Here is a 23,181-nt window from a genome sequence, read left to right as displayed (position 1 = left end):
CCAAAGACTTACAGCTCTCAAAAAATTTAGCCTCATCTCTGTTTTAAATGGGTGACCCCTTATCTTTTAACAGTGATCTCTAGTTCTAGATTCTCCCACAAGTGGAAACATCCTCTCCACATCCACCCTGACAAGGCTCCTCAGGATCTTATGTTTCAATCAAGTTACCTCTTACTCTTCTGAACTCCAGCAGATACAAGCCTAGCCTGTCCAACCTTTCCTCGTAAGACAACCCACCCATTCCAGCTATTAGTTAGGGAAACCTCTGAACTGCTTCCAATATGTTTACATCCTTCTTTAAGTTAGATTACCAATGCTGTACACAGTACTTGAGGTGTGATCTCACTAGTGCTCTGTATAACTGAAGCATAACCTCCCTACTTTTGTATTCAATTCCCCTCACAACAAATGACAACATTCTATCAGCTTTTCTAATTACTTGCTGTATCGGTATACTAGCCTTTTGCGAGTAATGCACTAGGACACCCAGATCCCTCTGCATCTCAGCTCTGCAATCTCTCATGATTTAGATAATATGCTTCTCTGTTATTCTTTCTGCCAAAATGGACAATTTCACATTTTCCCACATTTGCCAGATCTTTGCCCACTCACTCAACTTATTTATATCTTTTTGTAGCCTCCTTATGTCCTTTTCACAACTTACTTTCCTACCAATCTTTGTGTCATCAGGAAACTTGGCAATCATCCCAGCCATTCCTTTATCCAAATCATTTATATAAATTATAAACTGAGGTCCCAGCACTAATCCCTGTGGCACATCACTCGTTACATCTTGCCAAAGATCCATTTATGCATACTCTGTTTCCTATTAGCCAGTCAATCTTCTATCCATGCCAATGTTGTCCCCATATCATGAATTTTTATTTCACGCAATAATCTCCGATGTGGCACTTTAGCAAATGCCTTCTGGAAATTTAAGTACAGTACACCGGTTCCCCTCCATCACAGCACATGTTACTTCCTCAAAGAACTCCAATAAGTTAGCTAAACATGATTTCCTTTTCACAAAGCCATGTTGACTCTGCCTGATTATCTTGAACTTATGCAAGTGCCCTGCTATAACTTCTTTAATAATAGCTGCTGACATTTTCCCTATGACTGATGTTAAGCTAACTGGCCTCGTCTTCAAATCCTTCCACCTCCTTACCCCTCCCCCCATTTCTTCAATCTCCTCCAGCCCTAGGAGCTTTTGACATCTCTGCATTGCTTCAATTCTGGCCTCTTGTGCGATTTTAGTTTTAATCGCTCCAGCTTTGCAGCAATGTCTTCAGCTGACCAGACCTTTAAGCTCTGAAATTCCCTCCCTAAACCACTCTGCTTCTTTATGACACTCATTAAAACATACTAACAAACCTCTTTGAGGAAGCTTTTGGCATCTGTCCTAATATCTTCTTGTGTAATCGTGTCAACTTTTTATTTTAATCATTCACAGATGTGGGCTTCACTGGCTGGGCCAGCATTTATCACCCATCCCTAGTTGCCCCTGAGGTAGTGGTGAGCTGCCTTCTTGAGCTGAAGTCCATGTGGTGTAGGTACACCCACAGTGCTTGAGGAAGGGAGATCCAGGATTTTGACCCAGTGACAGTGAAGGAACGGTGATATATTTCCAAGTCAGGATGGCGACTATAAATCACTCTTATGAAGCACCTTAGGACATTTCATTATGTTAAATGCACTAAATAAATGCAAGTTATTGTTCTCTTAAACCCCAAGCAAACTGTCCTGTGCACTGTTCCACCCTGTAACTTCCTATGGTGAAAATCAAGACACACTGTACTGTCTCCTACTTAAGTCTTTCCCAGGATCTCAACACTATATAACTCCTTTACTGTCCTTAGTTTTCTCTTCACAATGTTGGTGCCAACTAACTATTTCTTGATTGATCTTACTTTTGCTCATTCTTTTTAGCAAAGGTGGTGCCCTATACTTCAAATGTTGACCATTGACCCATGTTTCTCAACACAGTAAAATATGTATAAAATTTCTAACAATTTCCACCATAAATAGGAATTAGGATGTCATTAAAAAGTACCTGCTCATTGAGCTGAGTAAAGGTAGTTAAACCAGCTGGATATTACACAGCATAAGAGGTAGGGCAAGCTAACCCCCATATTTAGAAAAGTTTGATAAGAGCTACATTTACAAAAGATATCTACAGAAGAATAGCTTGCTATTAGGTTCTAAATGATTATTTTGTCTACTTGAGTTGTTAGATAAAAAGGTCTATTAATATGTGTCAGGACTACTATATCACTGTTGGATTGATTACTCAATCATTTTTCTGTACTTGAAGATCAAGTGAGATGTTTTTGATGCATAAGTTAGTCCAAACAAAATAAGGTTTCTTATTTGTTTCTGCATTTTTGAACAGTGTTTTTCCCAATTAATTTATCACAATTGCAAGCAAAAATCAGCAAAAACGTGGAATGGTTTAACATTTGGAGAGTACTCAAAATCTAAATTCTATTGAACTGAAACCAATTTTATATTTGGTGAACTATCTGCTTACTTTCATCCTTGAAGGTGATACAAAATGAATTTATTAATTTCAGTTAAGCATAGAAGGGAACACCATAATAGCAAGCCCTCATTGGAGATCTCACCAAAATAGTATCAGTACAAATGCACATCCAACTCATGCCAAAATGGGTGTTTTTAGACTTGCTCTGTGTTTGAAGGCATGCAAACCCAGCTCTGTATAGCTCTCTCTCATTTATACTGGGCTGTACACTTCTGCTGAGCTGCAAGTGAAGCCGAAGCACAGAACAGTATAGCTTTCCTACTTCAAACATCAGAGCGCAGAGTTGAAACGACTCACTGAGCTGGCCCAGGACATAATGCTGCACCCTGATAACATATTATGCTGCTTCATAACACGAGGAACAACCAGCAACTGAGAAACCCAAGAAAAACAGCATTACTGTAATTTAAGGACATTAATATATCACTCAAGAATTGAACTAAAATGCATGATCACTGTATTGTTGGTGAGTGGGGAAAGATGAAAGTGGAGAGCTAGAAAGAAGAAAAAAAAAATGCGTCTGGCGATGGCTAGTGCTTTATCACTTGCTATTTAGTAGTAGTCCAAACATTGCAGTAAATTCACAACCCAATTCAAAACAAGGGTATGAAGCTGCTTCATTTCACCAAGGTAACATTTTAACACCTCTCGCTCCAGATATTTTTAAACAGGTTTTACTAACAGGAAAAATAGAGATCCCTGTGGGGCCAGCAAGAGCTAATTTACCTTGTAAAATTTTGGAGAGCAACACAATATGTTACTACTAGTTCTGGTAAGGTTTATAACCAGAAGCAACATTAAGCAGACCAAATAGAAACAAACAATTCTGGAAAAACACAATAGCATCTATGAAGAGGTGAACAGACTTAACTTTACCAATGACTCCAAAACAGTAACCCAGTTGTTTTTTTCTTTTTACTGATGCTGACACCTGTTTTGGGCTTCTAGCATTTCCTTTTTTATCTTTAGTGGAAGTCAAACTCGCAGATTCTTGAACCTCTTTTCTCATCAATTTTCTCTTCACCAAAGGTGTAGCTATCTTGCTAGGGGACAGTTTGGAGAGACAGTCACCCTCTACTACATTATCACTGTGGCTGTTAACTATGGGTGCTGAGAGCAGGTGTCCACATGTTATTTAATCACAGGGCATCACAGCCAATCCATCCTCACCTTGTGTTACACGCATCCAATTCCAACAGAAATTGCTCTGGAGCAGTCAGGAGCAGGATCTTTAGTTAGTATTTACCTTTCCATCCCAAGGTGGCAAGACCAAGAGAGCAATCTCCTGTCACCTGGCTGCAATGGTCCTTACTAGTCTGCATGCTTTTGCTGCTTGCTGAATAAAAATTAAGCCATCATGGGAACCCTTATACTCTTCTAATGCCATCGCTCCACTGGTTACAACTAGTCATTTCAACACACAAACACATAGCACATTGTTATTATGCAAGTACTTACCTATAGAAGGAGATTTGAATGGGTATTTGTCTGGTAGGTCCACTCTAACTTTCCATACACCACCTTCATAGGGAGCTAATTAAACAAAAAACAACAAAATTCAATGGCATTCAGACAAGCAGGTTGATATATAAAAGACTCTAAAATAGTTCATCTCAAATACACAGCATCTGGAGGAATTTAATTTCAATTAATAAATCTGGCAAGTCAGTAATTAAACTATTGGATTGTTATAAAAACCCATCTGGTTCACTGGTGTCCTTTAGGGAAGAAAACCTGCCGTCCTTACAACTTGAAGGGCACAGAGGGTACAAAATTCTTGAACGGTATTCAAGAGAACTTTTTTAGCCAGCACGTAACAAGCCCAACGAGTGAGGGCATAATTCTAGATTAAGGCTTAAGAAATGAAGATAGGCAAGTGGAAGTAGCAGTGAGTGACCATTTTGGAGATAGTGATCATAATACAGTTAGATTTAGCATAATTATGGAAAAGGTTGAAGATAGAACAGGAGTACAAGTGCTAAATTGGGGAAAGACAAATTTTATGAAGCCAAGAGGTGATTTGATAAAAGTGGACTGGTTACAGCTACTTGAAGGGAAATCAGTGACAGACCAGTGGGAGGCATTCAAAAGCGAGTTTCTATGGGCACAGGGTAGACATGTCCCCACAAAGGATGTACTGCCAACTCTAGAGCCTCCTGGTTATCTAGAAGCATACAGGCTAAGAAAAAGCAGAAAAAGAAAGCTTATGACAGTCACAAAAATTAAGTTTAGAAATTACAGGGGTGAAGTAAAAAAGAAAATCAGGAAAGCAAAGAGAGGATATGAAAAAATATTGGCAGGTAAATCCCAAGGAAAACCCAAAGATGTTTTATCATTACATTAAGAGCAAGAGAATAATTAAAGGAAAGGATGGGGCCTATCAGAGATGTATGTACAAGGTAACTGAGGTGCTGATGCAGGGGATGTGGGCAGGGTTCTTAATGAGTGCTTTGTCTCTGTCTTCACAAAGGAGAGGGATGATGCAGACATTCTAGTTAATGAGGAGTGTGAAATATTAGCAACAAGAAGTATAATGAGTGAAAAAGTACTAGAGGGACTGACATCCTTGAAAGTGGATAAATCACCAGGGCCAGATGGACTGTATCCCAGGCTGTTAAAAGGAGCCAGGGAGGAAACGCCCTGAGAATCATTCTTCAATCCTCACTAGATACAAGTGAGGTACCAGAGAATTGGAGGTCTGTAAACATTGTTTAAAAAGGGTGCGAGGGATAAGCCAAATATTTATAGGCTGGTCAGTCTGACTTTGGTGGTGAACAAATTATTAGAATCAATTCTGAGAGCCAGGACAAACTGTCACTTAGAAAGGCATGGATTAATCAGGGATAGTCAGCATAATTTTGATAAGGGAAAGTCGTGTCTTGCTAACTTAATTGAGTTTTGAGAAGTAACAAGGAGGATTGGTGAGGGGAATGCAGTGGATGCGGTCTACATGGATCTTAGTAAGGCATTTGACAAGGTCCCACATGGTACACTGGTCAGAAAAGTAAAAGCCTATGGGATACAGGGGAATGTGGCAAGCTGAATCCAAAATTGGCTCAGTGACAGGAAACAAAGGGTAATAGTCGATAGATGTTTTGCAAACGAATGCGGTTGCCAGTGACTCCACAGGGCTGAGAGTGTTGGGTCCTTTGCTGTTTGTGGTATGTGTTAATGATTTGGACTTAAAAGTGGGAGGCATGATTGGGAAATTTGCTGAAGACAACAATCAGCCATTGCAGTTAATAGTGAAAAGGACAGCTGTGGACTCCAGAATAACATCAATGGTTTGGTTGAGTGGGCGGAAAAGTGGCAAATGAAATTCAATCCAAAGAAGTGAGGTAAAACATTCTGGGAGGGCAAACAAAGCAAGGGAATAAGCAATAAACAGGAGGATGTTGAGACAGGTAGAGGAAGTGAGACACCTTGGAGTGCACATCCACAGGTCCCTGAAATTGGCAGGACAGGTAGATAAGGTGGTGAAGGCAGCATATGGAATGCTTTCCTTTGTTGGACGAGATATAGAATCCAAGAGCAGGGATGTAATGCGAGAACTGTATACAATGGTTAGGCCACAGCTGGAGTTTTGCATACAGATCTGGTCACCACATTGTAGAAAGGACTTAATTGTTCTGGAGAGAGTAGAGGAGATTTACAAGATTGTTGCCAGGACTTGAAAATTGTAGCTGAGGAAAGATTGGGTTGGCTGGGGTTGTTTTCCTTAGCACAGAGGAAGCAGAGGGGTGAGTTGATTAAAATTATGAGGGGCCTAGACAGAGTAGACAGGAAAGACTTGTTTCCTCTAGTAGAGGACAATTACCAGGGGGCATTGACTTAAAGTGATTGGTAGAAGGGTTAGCAGGGATATTAGGAAATATTTTTTCACTGAGGGTAGCAGGTGTCTGGAATTCACTGTCTAGCTTGATGGTTGAGGCAGAACCCCTCAATTCATTTAAAAGATACCTGGATCTGCACCTAAAGTGCTGTACGCGCAAGGCTACGGACCAGGTGCTGGGAGGTGGGATTAGAATAGGTGGCTAGTTTTTTCAGCCAGCGCAGACATGATGGGCTGAATGGCCTCTGTTCTGTAACTTTTCTATGATTCTAATGGGGAAAATTGGTCTGGTATGTCCACAAAAGGATGATAAATCAAATCCAGCCAATTCCCACCCATCAGCAAAGTGGTGGAAGGTGCCGTCAGCAGTACTAGCAAGCTGCACTTGTACAGCAATAACCTGCTCACTGATGCTCAGTTTGGGTTCTGCCAGGACCACATGGCTCCTGACTTCATCATGGCCTTAGTCAAAATATGGACAAAAGAGAACAAGAGGTGAGGTGAGTGTGACCGCTCTTAACATCAAGGCAGCATTTGACAGGGTGCGGCATCAAGAAACCCAGCAAAATTAATGTCGATGGGAATTAGGGGAAAACTCTCACTGGTTGGAGGCACAAAAGATGATGGCTGCATTTGTTAGAGGCCAAATCACCCCAGCCCGAGGCATCACTGCACAAGTTCCTCAGGGTAGTCTCCTTAGCCCAACCATCTTCAGCTGCTTCAATGACCTTCCCTCTATCGTAAGGTTGGAAGTGAGGAAATTTTGCTAATGATTGCCGTGTGTTCAATACCATTCGCAACTCCTCAAACACTGAAACACAGTCTGTCCATATGTAGTAAGGCCTGGACAAGATTCATGCTTGATCTGATAAGTGTTAAGTAATATTTGTGCCACATAAGTGCCAGGCAATGACGAATGAGAGAATCTAACTATCACCCCTTGACATTCAGTGGCATTACCATTGCTGAATCCCCCAGCATCAACACCTTGTGGGTTACCATTGACCAGAAAGTGAATTGGACCAGCCATATAAATACGGCAGCTACAAGCACAAGTCAAGGGCTAGGAATTCTATAGCAAGTAATTCACCTCCCAACTCCCCTACCCACCACCAGGCACAAGTCACTAGTGTAATGGAATACTCTCAACTTGCCTGAATGAGTGCAGCTCTAACAACACTCAAGAAAGAAGCTTTGACAGCATCCAGGGCAAAGCACCCCATGCACCACTAAACATTCACTCCCTCCACTATCAGCAAATAATGGCAACAGTGGGTAGCAGAAAAAAGATGCACAGCAGCAACTCTGCAAGCTTCCTTTCACAGCACCTTCCAAACCCACAACCTCTATCATGTAGAAGGGCAAGGGCAGTAGCTGCATGGGAACACGACCACTTGCACGTTCTCCAGACCATATACCACCCACCCTGATTTGCAACTATATCACCATTCCTTCACTGTTGCTGAGTCAGAACCTGGAGCACTCTTCCTAACAGTACTAAGGGATTATTGCTGAAAAAAAGACATGCCAAAGCTTTTAATCTTGCACTCATCAGGACACTTCACAAGAATACCAATTTAAGGGAAAGCAACAAATTATACTGTATGTGGAGACAGTGCTGATTGGTTGGCAAGTGGGGTCTGATTGGGAGAATGCACCAGTGATGGTGACTGATAGTTAACCGCTAAGCATTGTTTGAAATTTAAACCAGGCGGCTTGACCTTCATAGGTCATTCCTCATTGCCCTGAGTAATGAGTCAGCAAATGGCTGTCATTTATTTTGTTCAGCTGAAACAGGCACAATGTGTGTACATGTTCCTACTATCTGCAGAGTACAGGGCCCTGTGTATTAATATGTTTAGCTTCCAGTACAAGCAAATGTACCACACTGGGAGCCTGAGTGACAATCCTAAATTGGTTGTCAGTGTTATTCTTAAATGTCCAATTGCAGAATCACATCTAATGTTGGACACTGTTTTGAGTTTTGCAAGCACAGGCTGGCCGGGTACAGTCTGTACCTTGCCCATTGCGAAAAGTGGCTGGGACATGCTATTTGATCCAATGAGTGGCTGATTGTGGCGTATAACCTACATACCTAGCATCACTCTGGCACTGAAATTCATATACCATATTACTAATTTCTGTAAAGATTTAGAGATGTACCGAGGAAGCTTGGTGAAATTAAGAGGAATCAGCAAAGAGCAGGTTTTTTGGAGCAAAATCTCTTATGATATTGGTGTGGTTTTCCACTTTCAGGTGCATACAAACTTATCCACATTCATATTATACCGTATAGCAATCAATTTTACTGTTAACAAACATTTTGGGGGTGATTTTTGTTTTCAATATTAATATTAAAAGAAATGTGCCATGCTCAGATCCAAATCATTAAAAGCTTCCACTGCTGATTGCCAGCAACTGGTTTATAGAAAAACTTTTTTCTTCGTATATATAAAATCAGGAATATGAAATCAGGGATATGAAAGAATATTTCTCCAAAATACAAATATCAAGATTAACCCATCATGCATGTCCATTTTGCAGGCAAATGCAGCGCAATTCAAATCTGGACAAGAAAGAAAAAGCCCTTCAATGACATGTTAGTCAATTGGATTCATTTTAAGGTTTTAAACTAAGGGTTTAACAAGTTCTTTTTCCACCCAATCACTCTTTTAGCTCCTCCAACACCATGCAAATCTGCAATACAGGAATGTCAAATAAAATTGCTCTGATCTTAGAAGTATATATTTTTTTAAAATCCAAGGACTATGTTCTCTAGGAAAGAAAAGGCAATGTGGCTGAACTTTCATGTTCTATAACACAGAACTCCTTCCAACAGGAGGAAAAGAACAGAGGTATTATCCAGGAAGACAATGTTAGCAGGGGCATGGGGTTATTACAGTGTTATTGCAAGAATAAGTGTCTTGTAAATGGAACAGATTTCCCAGTGAGATGGCTGTTTCTTCCATTTATGTGTGAACGATCAATGGGATGTATTACATATTCATTGAAGATTGTTTTAAATAACAAATCAGTGCCTTGGCCAAGACTATTCTGACCTTTTGGAGGTGGTGCTCACCACAAGTCCATTCAGTTCTAAAAGCAGAAACTTGCTCTAATCCATTGAAATAATGCTTTCCTAATCAACTTCTCACCATCAAGGTGGCTTCTCCTTAAAACCAAACTGCAGAGCTCAATGCGTATTTCCACTATATAAAACTGAAGAAGAATCACTTCAGAAAACAGTCTGACACATCTTGACCTCCTAACCCTCCCCAAATCCACCCCTCCACAATCCAGAAGTGAAATTTGGAAAGATGTCAAGGGCCAACTTTCAACAGCTGGACAACAGTTTTTTTTAAATGCACAATTAACAAGTTGGTTTCTCACTTGGAAGTTTTTTTTAAAAAAAGAGTTGGGCCATCTGTAGTGTTTGTTGCATTGAACAAGTTCAAAACACAAATGCAAGTCTTATCACATTCAAAATATTTCTTCCAATTGCTACTATATACACGATACAAGAAAAGATTACAATGGTGAGGATGTAATACTTTGGTAGCTCAAAATTTTCACATCTCAAACTGTGCTGACCTTAAATTACCACATACCCATGTAGGGAAAAGAGAAAGCAGCAAACGAAAAAAAGAAACCATGTATCTAAATCTTCTTTGAATCCATGGGGCCAACCAGAATCAACCCTTTTGTTTGCCAATTCCCATCAATCTTGTTCCCTTTTGGGTGGTGCTTGCTTCTTAAAAGTGTATAGAATCACAGAATGGTTATGGCACAAAAGGAGGCCAATCTGTCCATGTTGTGTCTCTGCTTGAGTCCAACTCCCCCAAATTTTCCCCTGCAAGTTTTCTTTTTAATTATCCAATTCTCTTTCGAAAGCCTCAATTGAATCTACCTCCATCACACTCTCCGGCGGTACATTCCAGATCCTAACCACTGGCTGCATAAAAAAATATTTTTTCCCCATCTCATTGTTGCTTCTTTAGCCAATTACCTTAAATCAGTGTACTCTGGTTTTTGATCGTTTCAACAATAGAAGTTTCTCCCTATCTACTCTGTTCAGACCCCACATGATTCAGAAAATTTATAATTCTCAAAAATTCAAGTGACCACTATTCAAGCATGTGGTGTATTTTGGGTGGAGGGCTGGGGGAGTTGGAGGAGAAGAGACCATTGCAGCTAAATCAGATCCTGTCCTCACTCTTTTCCAGCATGGGTCACTGAATAAGTCCACAGTAGGAACTCTGCAGGTTTTCCCTTCATAACTCAAGACACAAAACACAATTGTGCTCTAATTGTTGTTCTGGGATTGGGATCAGCTAACTCATCACAAATTGGTATCTTTCTGGTCCATATGATACGGCTACACTCAGGTAAACTCACGAAGAGTCAGGAATTTTCCAGCTCAGTGGGAAATACTGATATGGACATATTCGCTATTGCATTTAGTGAGAATTCAACATTAAAATGTTGACTGCATATAAACAGCCTATTTAACTTCCCTAAATTTATGGATCGATAATTTTGCAAATTAGTTTCCATGGTTCAAATGCAATCTCCCATTAACAAACACAGTACAGAGCTATAAACAAAGCCATCTGGTTTACATCTGGTCTTTTGCTATCCATGTCTAACCATTAGAGATACTAAATTTTAGCAACCTATGCATGTACTCTTCCTCTTCCCTGTTGTCATACTGATATTTAGATTAAATTCCAGGAGACTGGTTCAATGAGCTTTTTCTTGGCAGTTAGACTACTAAATGCTGCTCCTTTAAACCACATCCTTGGTAAAGTCTCTACAATTCTAATGTCCTGGATAAGGAAGCTAGATCTGATGCAAATTCAGGAGCTGGATCATTGACGCCAACCTCTCAAAATCTGACCTGAAAAAGCACCGGGGGAAGAGGAAAATGGCAACCCTGGAGTCACTATAGATCAGAATAACTGTCTGGGGACAGGTCATCAACCAGTAAGTCAGGAAAGAATGGCTGATTGCTCTTCTCTTATTCCTTCCTCAATTCAAATTAAATGTGCAAACTTAAAAATGCAATGCAGTGTCAAATTTGCCTACAAAACAAGAGCACAGCTCCTCAATATCTGCATTGCATTTCTTAGTGATTCCCACTGTTAATGTCATGTGAACAGGTTGGATCTTTAACACACATTTGTAGTCAATTATCTAACAGCTAGAGAAAGAGATACCAAAAAACAGTCAGATGTCAGGCGACATCAACACCACTATGTACCAAAGCCAAAGCCCAAGCACTTGCTCAAAGTTTTAACTACTGACAAGAGCCTTGTTGCAAAGTAAAATTATCAGAGGCAAATCAAGAGAACAAATTGTTCCAAAGTCCACAACAATAATGATTCTTTGTTTGAATATCAAAACTATCACAGGCCCCTCAGCTCAGCTTCTCTGTGCAGTCAGCCACATTTGATGGGTGACGTTATACTCAGAATATAAGTGTTTGGTAAACTTTGTCAATTAAAGTGAATAGAGTGTGGTGGAATATTCAGTGGTGCTCTTCCCACATTGTTAACTATTAGTGGGTTTTTTCCCCTCGATAACAATAATCAAACATCAGAAGACCTTTGAAATAGACAATGTTCCAACTATGTTGGAAGAATCTTGAAGATTCAAATGCTGTTGCTGTTAGATTTTTCCAGATGGTTACAAACCTATATTTAAGCAATCTTTATGGAACTTGGGCACCCTGCTAGCACATCACAATCCATGTTACTGAAACATTCATAGCCCAAGACAGATTTAGTCAATCATCAAGGTGTGCTTCAACAGTGATGCAAACAACTGCAACAGAAAATGTTGCAATGCATATGGAAGCTACCTGGGTGTTGGGGGCATAAATAAATAATGTTTGAAGAAAACCTATATTGTAATAGGTTTATATTTGGTTGAAACAAAAATTGTTCAGTTACTGTAAGGATAAAATAAATTTGTTTACATTAAGCAGCATAATTCCTTCAAAATAACAAACCAATCATGGAGATTAATTTTCAGATATATTGATATACACAGGTGCATACAAATAAAAATGCATAATTTTCCAATAGTGGATTTCATTTATTCCAGTGTACTTTCAAGAGCAATATCTTAGTTATATTACAAATACTTAGGCATCCGATTTTAGGTAATTATTACCATTGTATGAAACCCTGTTTGTCTGTATGCCACTGAAATGTAAAGGTGCTCTGCAGAGCAAGGGTTAACGTGGAACTGAAGAATAACACTGCCCCTGGTATGATGTAGAGTGTCACATGATAGACTTGTAGAACACTCTAGAAAGAATCTTGCTGCATGGGAGCAGCACCATGCATGGCAGTAACTGGGGTCTGTACATAGTTAAAGACTACCAATAAAGTGTTGGTGTTTAAACATACAAGTCTCAAGGCCTCATTATTGAGACAACAAAGGAACCCATAACAGAACAATTACTTCTTGAAACACATTCCATATTAGATTTAAATCCAGGAAAAATCAGGAAAGGTCCAAAGCAACTTGTGAAGTTGCTTTTCCTGATCTTTCCCAAAACCATTACAAGTTCATTGCAGATTTATTTGCCTTTCTTGTGTTACAACCTCAATTTTGACAGCTTTCAGGGGAGAGAAGTGGGGGGGGAGGGGGGGGGGGGCAGTGGTTGTAGGGACAAGCAAGCAGTGATAGGAGCAGATAATCAAAAGATGTCACAGACATAGGAACAAAGAGGTGTTGAAGGTGGTGATATTATCTAAAAGACTTGTTAATTAAGAATGGATGGCAGGACACGCAAGGTACAGCTCTAGTAGGGGTGGGGTGAAATAAGATTAACAGGGCATAAAAGGTATAGATTTAAAAATAATGGGAATAGGTGGGAAAAGAAAAATCTATATAAATTATTGGAAAAAACAAAAGGGAGGGGGAAGAAATGGAAAGGGGGTGGGGATGGACGAGGGAGTTCAAGATCTAAAGTTGTTGAATTCAATATTCAGTCCGGAAGGCTGTAAAGTGCCTAGTCGGAAGATGAGGCGCTGTTCCTCCAGATTGCGTTGAGCTTCACTGGAACAATGCAGCAAGCCAAGGACAGACATGTGGGCAAGAGAGCAGGATGGAGTGTTAAAATGGCAAGCGACAGGGAGATTTGGGTCATTCTTGTGGACAGACCGAAGGTGTTCTGCAAAGCGGTCACCCAGTTTGCGTTTGGTCTCTCCGATGTAAAGGAGACCGCATTGGGAGCAACACATGCAGTGGACTAAGTTGGGGGAAATGCAAGTGAAATGATGCTTCACTTGAAAGGAGTGTTTGGGCCCTTGGACGGTGAGGAGAGAGGAAGTGAAGGGGCAGGGGTTGCATCTTTTGTGTATGCATGGGGTGATGGAGGAGTGGACCAGGGTGTCCCAGAGGGAATGATCCCTACGGAATGCCGCCAGGGAGGGTGAAGGGAAGATGTGTTTGGTGGTGGCATCATGCTGGAGTTGGCAGAAATGGCGGAGGATGATCCTTTGAATGCGGAGGCTGGAGGGGTGATACGTGAGGACAAGGGGGACCCTATCATGTTTCTGGGAGGGAGGAGAAGGCGTGAGGGGGGATGCGCGGGAGATGGGCCGGACTCGGTTGAGGGCCCTGTCAACGACCGTAGGTGGAAAACCTCAGTTAAGGAAGGAGGACATGTCAGAGGAACTGTTTTTGAAGGTAGCATCATCAGAACAGATGCGACAGAGGCAAAGGAACTGAGAGAAGGGGATGGAGTCCTTACAGGAAGCGGGGTGTGAGGAGCTGTGGTCGAGGTAGCTGTGGGAGTCGGTAGGCTTGTAATGGATATTGGTGGACCGTCTATCACCAGAAATTGAGACAGAGAGGTCAAGGAAGGAAAGTATCAGAGATGGACTATGTGAAAATGATGGAGGGGTGGAGATTGGAAGCAAAATTAATACATTTTTCCAGGTCCCGACGAGAGCATGAAGCAGCACCGAAGTAATCATTGATGTATCGGAGAAAGAGTTGTGGGAGTAGGACTGGAACAAGGAATGTTCCACATACCCCATAAAGGGACAGTCATAGCTGGGGCCCATGCGGGTACCCATAGCCACACCTTTTATTTGGAGGAAGTGAGAGGAGTTAAAGGAGAAATTGTTCAGTGTGAGAACAAGTTCAGCCAGACGGAGGAGAGTAGTGGTGTATAGGGATTGTTCGGGCCTCTGTTCGAGGAACAAGCTAAGGGTCCTCAGCCCATCCTGGTGGGGGATGGAGGTGTAGAGGGATTGGACGTCCATGGTGAAGAGGAAGCGGTTGGGGCCAGGGAACTGGAAATTGTTGATGCGACATAAGGTGTCAGAGGAATCACGGATGTAGGTGGGAAGGGACTGGACAAGGGGAGAGAGAAGGGAGTCCAGATAGCAAGAAATGAGTTCCGTGGGGCAGGAACAGGCTGACACGATCGGTCTGCCGGGACAGTCTTGTTTGTGGATTTTGGGTAGGAGGTAGAAGTGGGCCTCCAAGGTTGGGCGACTATCAGCTTGGAAGCTGTGGGAGAAAGATCTCCACAGGAGATGAGGTCTGTGACAGTCCTGGAAAAATGGCTTGATGTTCAGTGGTGGGGTCACGGTCCAGGGAGAGGTAGGAGAAAGTGTCTGTTCAGTGCTCAGCAAAGGACTTAGTTTCATACTCTTACGCCCTCATCTCAATGAATTTCAGGTTGGCACGATGCTGAATTCTTCTTCCGCCGCCTTCGTCTCCATGCTCACTTCGTTGGGCAGGAGTCCTCTCCCCGCTCAACGGATCCTTTTACCCACCTCCAATATTCTCCCTCCACCTGGACCCCTCCCTCTGGATTCGTACCTTCTCTTGATCTTCTCATTGAGAACTGTCGTAGTGACATTAGTCGTCTCAATTTCTCTGCTCCTCTCACCCATTCTAACCAGTCTCTCTGAACTTACTGCACTCCGTTCTCTCAGGTCCAACCCTAACATTGTCATCAAACCTGCTGACAAGGGTGGTGCTGTTGTTGTCTGGCGCACTGACCTCTACCTCGCGGAGGCTGAGCGTCAATTCGCAGATACTTCCTCCTACCTCTCATTAGACCATGACCCCACCACTGAACATTGTTTCCAGGACTGTCACTGACCTCATCTCCTCTGGAGATCTTCCTCCCATAGCTTCCAACCTGATAGTCGCCCAACCTCGGACAGACCGCTTCTACCTCCTACCCAAAATCCACAAACAGGCCTGTCCCGGCAGACCGATCGTGTCAGCCTTTTCCTGCCCCACGGAACTCATTTCTCGTTATCTTGACTCCCTTCTCTCTCCCCTTGTCCAGTCCTTCCCACCTACATCCGTGATTCCTCTGACACCTTATGTCACATCAACAATTTCCAGTTCCCTGGTCCCAACCGCTTCCTCTTCACCATGGATATCCAATCCCTCTACACCTCCATCCCCCACCAGGATGGTCTGAGGGCCCTTAGCTTCTTCCTCGAACAGAGGCCCGAACAATCCCCATCCACCACTACTCTCCTCCGTCTGGCTGAACTTGTTCTCACACTGAACAATTTCTCCTTCAACTCCCCTCACTTCCTCCAAATAAAAGGTGTGGCTATGGGCCCCAGTTATGCCTATCTCTTTATGGGGTATGTGGAACATTCCTTGTTCTAGTCCTACTCCGGCCCCCTCCCACAAATCTTTCTCCAGTACATCGATGATTACTTCGGTGTTGCTTCATGCTCTCGTCGGGATCTGGAAAAATTTATTAATTTTGCTTCCAATCTCCACCCCTCCATCATTTTCACATGGTCCATCTCTGACACTTCCCTTCCCTTCCTTGACCTCTCTGTCTCAATTTCTGGTGATAGGCTGTCCACCAATATCCATTACAAGCCTACCGACTCCCACAGCTACCTCAACTACAGCTCCTCACACCCCGCTTCCTGTAAGGACTCCATCCCATTCTCTCAGTTCCGTCGCCTCCATCGCATCTGTTCTGATGATGCTACCTTCAAAACCTCTGATATGTCCTCCTTCTTCCTTAACTGAGGTTTTCCACCTACGGTCGTTGACAGGGCCCTCAACCGAGTCCGGCCCATCTCCCGCGCATCCACCCTCACGCCTTCTCCTCCCTCCCAGAAACATGATCGGGTCCCCCTTATCCTCACATATCACCCCATCAACCTCTGCATTCAAAGGATCATCCTCCGCCATTTCCGCCAACTCCAGCATGATGCCACCACCAAACACATCTTCCCTTCACCGCCCCACCCCCCCCCACCCCCGGCGGCATTCCGTAGGGATCATTCCCTCTGGGACACCCTGGTCCACTCCTCCATCACCCCCTACTCCTCAACCCCCACCTCCCCATGCCCACGTAAAAGATGCAACACCTGCCCCTTCACTTCCTCTCTCCTCACCGTCCAAGGGCCCAAACACTCCTTTCAAGTGAAGCAGCATTTCACTTGCATTTCCCCCAACTTAGTCCACTGCATTCGTTGCTCCCAATGCGGTCTCCTCTACACTGGAGACACCAAACGCAAACTGGGCGACCGCTTTGCGGAACACCTTCGGTCTGTCCGCAAGAATGACCCAAACCTCCCTGTCGCTTGCCATTTTAACACTCCACCCTGCTCTCTTGCCCACATGTCTGTCCTTGGCTTGCTGCATTGTTCCAGTGAAGCTCAACGCAATCTGGAGGAACAGCGCCTCATCTTCCAACCAGGCACTTTACAGCCTTCCGGACTGAATATTGAATTCAACAACTTTAGGTCTTGAACTCCCTCTTCCATCCCCATCCCCTTTCCGTTTCTTCCCCCTCCCTTTTGTCTTTCCCAATAATTTATATAGATTTTTCTTTTCCCACCTATTCCCATTATTTTTAAATCTATGCCCTGTTAATCTTATTTCACCCCACCCCCACTAGAGCTGTACCTTGCGTGTCCTGCCATCCATTCTTAATTAGCACATTCTTTTAGATAATATCACCACCTTCAACACCTCTTTGTTCCTTTGTCTGTGACATCTTTTGAGTATCTGCTCCTATCACTGCTTGCTTGTCCCTACAACCACCCCCCCCACTTCTCTCCCCGCAACCCCCCCTCCAACCCCCACCTTAAACCAGCTTATATTTCACCCCTCTCCTATTTTTACTCAGTTCTGTTGAAGCGTCATGAGGACTCGAAACGTCAACTTTGTTCTTCTCCGCTGATGCTGCCAGACCTGCTGAGTTTTTCCAGGTAATTCTGTTTTTTATGTTAGGAGGCTGCCCATAGCAAGTGTCTATTGCACCCAACCCACGGTATCGTGTCATGGATCTTCCTGTAAATGTCATGGGACGCGAGGTGCTATAGATGCAGCTAATGATGCACAGCACTCCTTTGGGGTTATATCTTTTGAAGACAAGTGTAAGCAATTATTTCATACGAAAAACAAATTAGGAGTAGGCCACTTGGCCCCTTGAGCCTGTTCAATAAGATCATGTCTGATCGGATTGTAACCTCAAGCCTACATTCCAAACCTTAGCTCTGCATTCCCAGCTACCCTTATAACCTTTCACTCCCTTGCTTATTATGAATTTATCTATCTCTGCCTTAAAAATATTCAAAGACTCTGCTTCCATCGCTTTTTGAGGAAGTGTTCCAAAGATTCACGACCCTCAAAAAATTTCTCATATCTGTCATCAATAGGTGACCCTTTATTTTTAAAAGTGACCTGGGGCTTCACCCCACCCCCACTAGGGCTATCTGTACCTTGCTTGTCCTGCTTTCTACCCTTAATTAGCACATTCCTTAGATAATATCATCACCTTCAACACCTCTTTGTCCTTTTGTCTATGACATCTTTTGGCTATCTCCACCTATCACTGGCCCTCTAACCAGCTCTATCTGTTCCACCCCCCCTGAAACCAGCTTATATTTCACCTCACTTCTATTTTTACTTAGTTCTGTTGAAGAGTCATACGGACTCGAAACGTTAACTGTATTCCTCTCCACAGATGCTGTCAGACCTGATGAGGTTTTGCAGGTATTTTTATTTTTGTTTTATATCCCTTCATAGCCTCCTTACGCCCTCTTCACAACTTACTTTCCTATCTTTATTTGTAACATCAGCAAATTTAGCAACCAGACCTTCAGTCCCTTCATCTAAGTCATTTACATAAATTGTAAAAAGTTAAGGCCCCAGCACTGATCCCTGTGGCACACCACTCGTTACATCTTGCAAAACAAAAAACAACCCATTTATGCCTTGTTTCCTGTTAGCTAGCTAATCTTCTATCCATGCTAATGTGTTACCCACAACACCTTGAGCTTTTATTTTCCACAATAACCTCTGATATGGCATCTTATCAATTGCCTTCTAGAAATCAGTTTTGCTTGTTCTTTCGAAAATTGCCCTATTTTGTGTTATTTTCATCCCTTCACCATGGCAGATTTTACCAAACATCTTTTTAAAACCCAAATTAAAGGAAATAAAAGACAGAAAAATCAGAAGGCTCCACAATTACCATTCTAGGTTAAGCATAAGGAATGCTTAATCGTTAATTCATAATAAAACTGGTGAAACTTAAAAATGACAAATAATCACATACATCTTGCAAATGCATTGGTATATAATTGGAGTTCTGCAAAAGGGCACAACCTGCATTCATGGATTTTCTTCCTGTTTTTCTTGCTAATTTTCTCCCACCCTGGAGCATTGACTCCTTGCTGAGTTACTTTTCCATGGCTGCCAGTCATTCTCTGGCACACACAGTTACACGAGGGTTCTTGATGTCCAATCCTGCAAGGTTACTTGACCTCATGGGATATCACAGCTGAGCCAGTTCTTGTCATTTCTTGACATGCATGTTATATAAGGGCTGATAGCGGACAGGAGTGGAAACTTTTGACAATTTTTCCCTAATTCAGGAGCACAGAGGACAATTCTAGGATCTATAACACAACCCTGTCTGAGGTCACTGAACATAGCATGGGCAAAGAACAGCCTCAGACCTTTGTGATTCATCTAGTAGGTTTACACTGCCTGAGAAAGTTACATTCACTGACTTTATGAAAGCATTATGCAACTAAGTTTGGGACTGCTGTTCCCAGTCCAAGACAAAATCATAAATGGCCAGCAAAATAGGCAAAAGAAACTTACCCCCAGAACCAAAGGAAAGAGTGCCTTGTGCAAGAACACACAATCACCAAGGCACAGATATAGGTTCAATAAAAACAAAAAACTGCAGATGCTGGAAATCCAAAACAAAAACAGAATTACCTGGAAAAACTCAGCAGGTCTGGACTCGAAACATCAACTTTTTTCTTCTCTGCCAATGCTGCCAGACCTACTGAGTTTTTCCAGGTAATTCTGTTTTTGTTTTAGGTTCAATACTCCCCTGAAATATGTAAGTAACAAAAATTGCTTTTCTTTACCTTTCTGGTGCATGTGAGCCAGTTTCCTGGTGATGTGCAAAGTAAAAATAGCACAGGATCATTTTCAGATAGTTTTGCAAACTTCTTGCAAGGCCAGAAAGGGTCTTGCTGTTTCCTTTATGCAAGTAGTATGGAAAACAAACAGCAATAAGGTGTGCATTCCCCCATGGTGTCCTGCCAACTCTCCCTGACATACCTCACTTAAAAAGCAGCACCTCCGTCCACATTACATTACATTCACTGGTAGCCCTCTGATATTTCACTCAAAGAATAATTCATTATTGCTGATTGGCACCACAGCTGAGCCCCATCCTCTCACCCAGCACGTGCACTTCCAGTGCTGTCACATGGTTAGTAATCAGAAACAGAAAAGTTGGCAGATTCTGCCTCCCTCCCTCTAGCTCAGTGACCTCAAGATCTAGTGCAACTCCTTCACCGTTGCCTCGGCTGATACTTGTTAACTCAGTACCGGTCAAGGTCAAACCTGGAACTTGCTTGGTCTGTATGGTTCGCCAGCTCACCATGCAATGATATCTATCCACTAACCCAGTAAGGGAGTTGAAGACTTGTCCTATGACAAGGATTTATTATTCTTCAGTAACAAGATTAGCAAATGTGCTAGGTAAACACATCTTTCACCATAAAGTTTAACATCTCTCTGAAGCAACAAATCAAGCAAATATATTACAGTTTAAAAATGGACATAAAAAAAGCCCTCCCTCAGGCCCAGATGGTTAATAACTAGGATGCCAAACCACAAAGACAGGATAAGTCACTGGTTCAAACTCCTGCTTGTCCTGAGTTAGCTAACCTCAATCAAAGCATCAGTGGCGACAGTACAATTGGTCTTCGTGGTCCTTGGTTAGGGAGGAAATAGGATATTGTCAAGACTCCCAGTCCTGATTTAATGTCTAGTACACATTGCTGGACAGCGTAGGTACGGATTTTCATTTAAGAAAATCAGGCTTGACTGTAACACCCACCTGAACTAGCCTAGTTTCATATATTAAAAATGATCATTATGACATGGGGCTGGAGAGTGCCTAGTGACTTTTAAACTGCACCCCAGCAAGGGGCCTCCATGGTGCCAAGGGCATAAACTGACAGGAAAAGTTGTGTCTTCATCTAAGATCTGAAAATGCAGCTTCTATTAGAAGGGACAGCAAACAGACAGGTTTCTCCCAGTAAGCTCATGTGTCAAGATCACCACTTAAATGCACAAATTTTGATTAAAAAGAAACATAAGTGCCATCTCACCTCATAAGCATGTGGTGTAAAATAAGTGAACTCTCCATGGAATATGAACACCCATGAATTAATTACAGTACATAAGCTCTCCTTTCCATCCTCAGGCAGAATGCTTTTATAACACTCAAATTGGAGAGTTATCTGCTCTGCCCCTCCCTTCACCCAATAAGTTGCAAGGCATTGATTTCTCAAAATATTATACTTCTCAGGTTTGTTTTTGAAAACAAACTGTAAATAGCATTACATAACATCAATGAGTAAATGAGAGACACGGGTTAACTTACTTCCTTGTGGTCCATAAAACTTGACTACAAATTCGTTCAACCCACCCAGTATGGTTACTTCATGTTTGCTTTCAATTCTGAAAGAGAAATGTCAAGGAAAACACCAGAAACAAAATATACATACAATTTCAAAGAACTCACTGCAGGAACTTAACTGAATTAACTAGTTTTCTTTCTTTTTGAAGTAGAAATGTTAATATACCATCCTGAGTTCTGAGAAGAATACTGTAGAACACTGGGAACCTCGAGTACTATGAAGATAGTTCTTCAGTGTTCAGAATGAATTAGTTTTGCTCAGAACAATAGTTTGTTAAGACAGCACATTACAACCAGAAAGCCTAGTTAAAGTCAAACCAGGAATAAGAAATTAAACTGGATAGACCATCCGAAATCAAGCTAGGCGCTGGAAACAAACACGTCCTGCCCCGTCAACCTGGAGACTTGTGCCAAAACTGAGAGCTGCCACACAAACTAGTCAGGCAATAGCCTGAAAGTCACACTCACCAAGTGATACCCTACAGCCAATGTCCTAGACTCCATCACCATTCCTCATTATGTCCTGTCCCACTGGAAGAACAAACCCACCAAAGGTGGCAGCATAATGATAGACAGTTGGGAGGTAGTGGCCCTCGCAGTCCTCAACACTGATTCAAGATCCCAAGTAGTACCATCCCATAAAGTCAAACATGAGCCAAAAAATGAATGCCACCAGCTGCCCTCCCTCAGCTGATGAATCAGTAGTCCATGTTGAACACCACCTAGATGGGCACAAAGGCCTGCCCTCTTAATTGGAGACCTCCCAGAAGATTGTACCAGCAGTCCAGCAAATCAGGTCTGTGACCCGAAAATGGACCCACTGTCCAGGAAAAACTGAAGGTGGGAAAATTAGCCCGATGTCTTCTGCTTTCTTAATGCTTAGAAGAAATTTCTGCTCATCAAGTAATGGATGTCAGACAATAAGTTTGAGAGTTTAAGGCTCCAAGAAACAAAGTCAGAGTTTCCAAGTCAGATGTCCAATTTGACACATTTACCATTACTGGATCCGCACTGATGTAAGTGCTTTCAAGTGTGCAGGATCTCCAAAACATTGTACAAAATATAATAGCTTGGAATAATCTCTACAACTGTGGGTAAAATTGTTTGTTAACTGAAAACCACAATACATGAAGTTGGAACTTGCTTCTCATGCTTCCTAGTTAAAGTCAAAGTGCCTTTGCAGTCTGTGCTGATGTCAAAGATAAAACCACAGCTCTCAGTTACAGGCATTAAATTAATTAAAGCGGTTACAAGAAAAACCATCTGACGAGTCTCTGCAGGCAAACCTCAAGTCAGCTGGTTTCTTCAAAACCAGCCAGATTACTCAGGAGTGAATAGCATGCAACACTTTAAACCTCTTGGGAATGGAGCAGCATCCTTGAATGGACAGCGTCATGGAATAAAATCACATAATCCTGCTTGTAGACCATAATCGATCTCAAATTAGAGAGGAATATCCAGCACATCATTGTTTCAAGGATTCCCAGCAGACACCTTCAGGCATGGATACAGCTTGAAAGTTAACGAATGCTCTAGGGTATGATGCCTGGGAACACCAGCAATATTCAGGACAATGCAGTTAAATTTGGTTGTTGTAGCCTATTAAGTGAGTAAATGGGCATCTTAAAAGAACGCAAGTTTACACAGCCAGCAACCACCATCATTGCACGGGTATCTAACTTTCTCTGAAGATTTGAACAGCTTTTCTCCCGATCTCTTAAAAATGCCAATCCAATCTATTGCAACTGTTACCAGCTACTCTCTTTGAAAGTGATGAATCTTGCCATCTACTCTAGGCGACATGCATTTCATGAAATTGAGAGAATCATTAAT

At 42.3% G+C, this 23,181-nt stretch overlaps 1 protein-coding gene across 1 annotated transcript in view; it reads right to left on the bottom strand.

Moving 5' to 3' along the window:
* Positions 1–23,181, bottom strand: part of ube2h (ubiquitin-conjugating enzyme E2H (UBC8 homolog, yeast)) — a 124,778-nt gene that overhangs the window by 40,628 nt on the left and 60,969 nt on the right. Inside the window, exons 2-3 of the mRNA XM_041202748.1 lie at positions 21,313–21,389; positions 4,001–4,075 (exon numbers count right to left, since the gene is read on the bottom strand). Coding sequence (XP_041058682.1) covers positions 4,001–4,075; positions 21,313–21,389 — 152 coding nt within the window. The remainder of the gene's footprint in view (positions 1–4,000; positions 4,076–21,312; positions 21,390–23,181) is intronic.

This window comes from Carcharodon carcharias, chromosome 13 (assembly GCF_017639515.1).
Source record: "Carcharodon carcharias isolate sCarCar2 chromosome 13, sCarCar2.pri, whole genome shotgun sequence".
Classification (NCBI taxonomy): domain Eukaryota; kingdom Metazoa; phylum Chordata; class Chondrichthyes; order Lamniformes; family Lamnidae; genus Carcharodon; species Carcharodon carcharias.
This window is presented reverse-complemented; position numbering and strand designations above follow the sequence as displayed.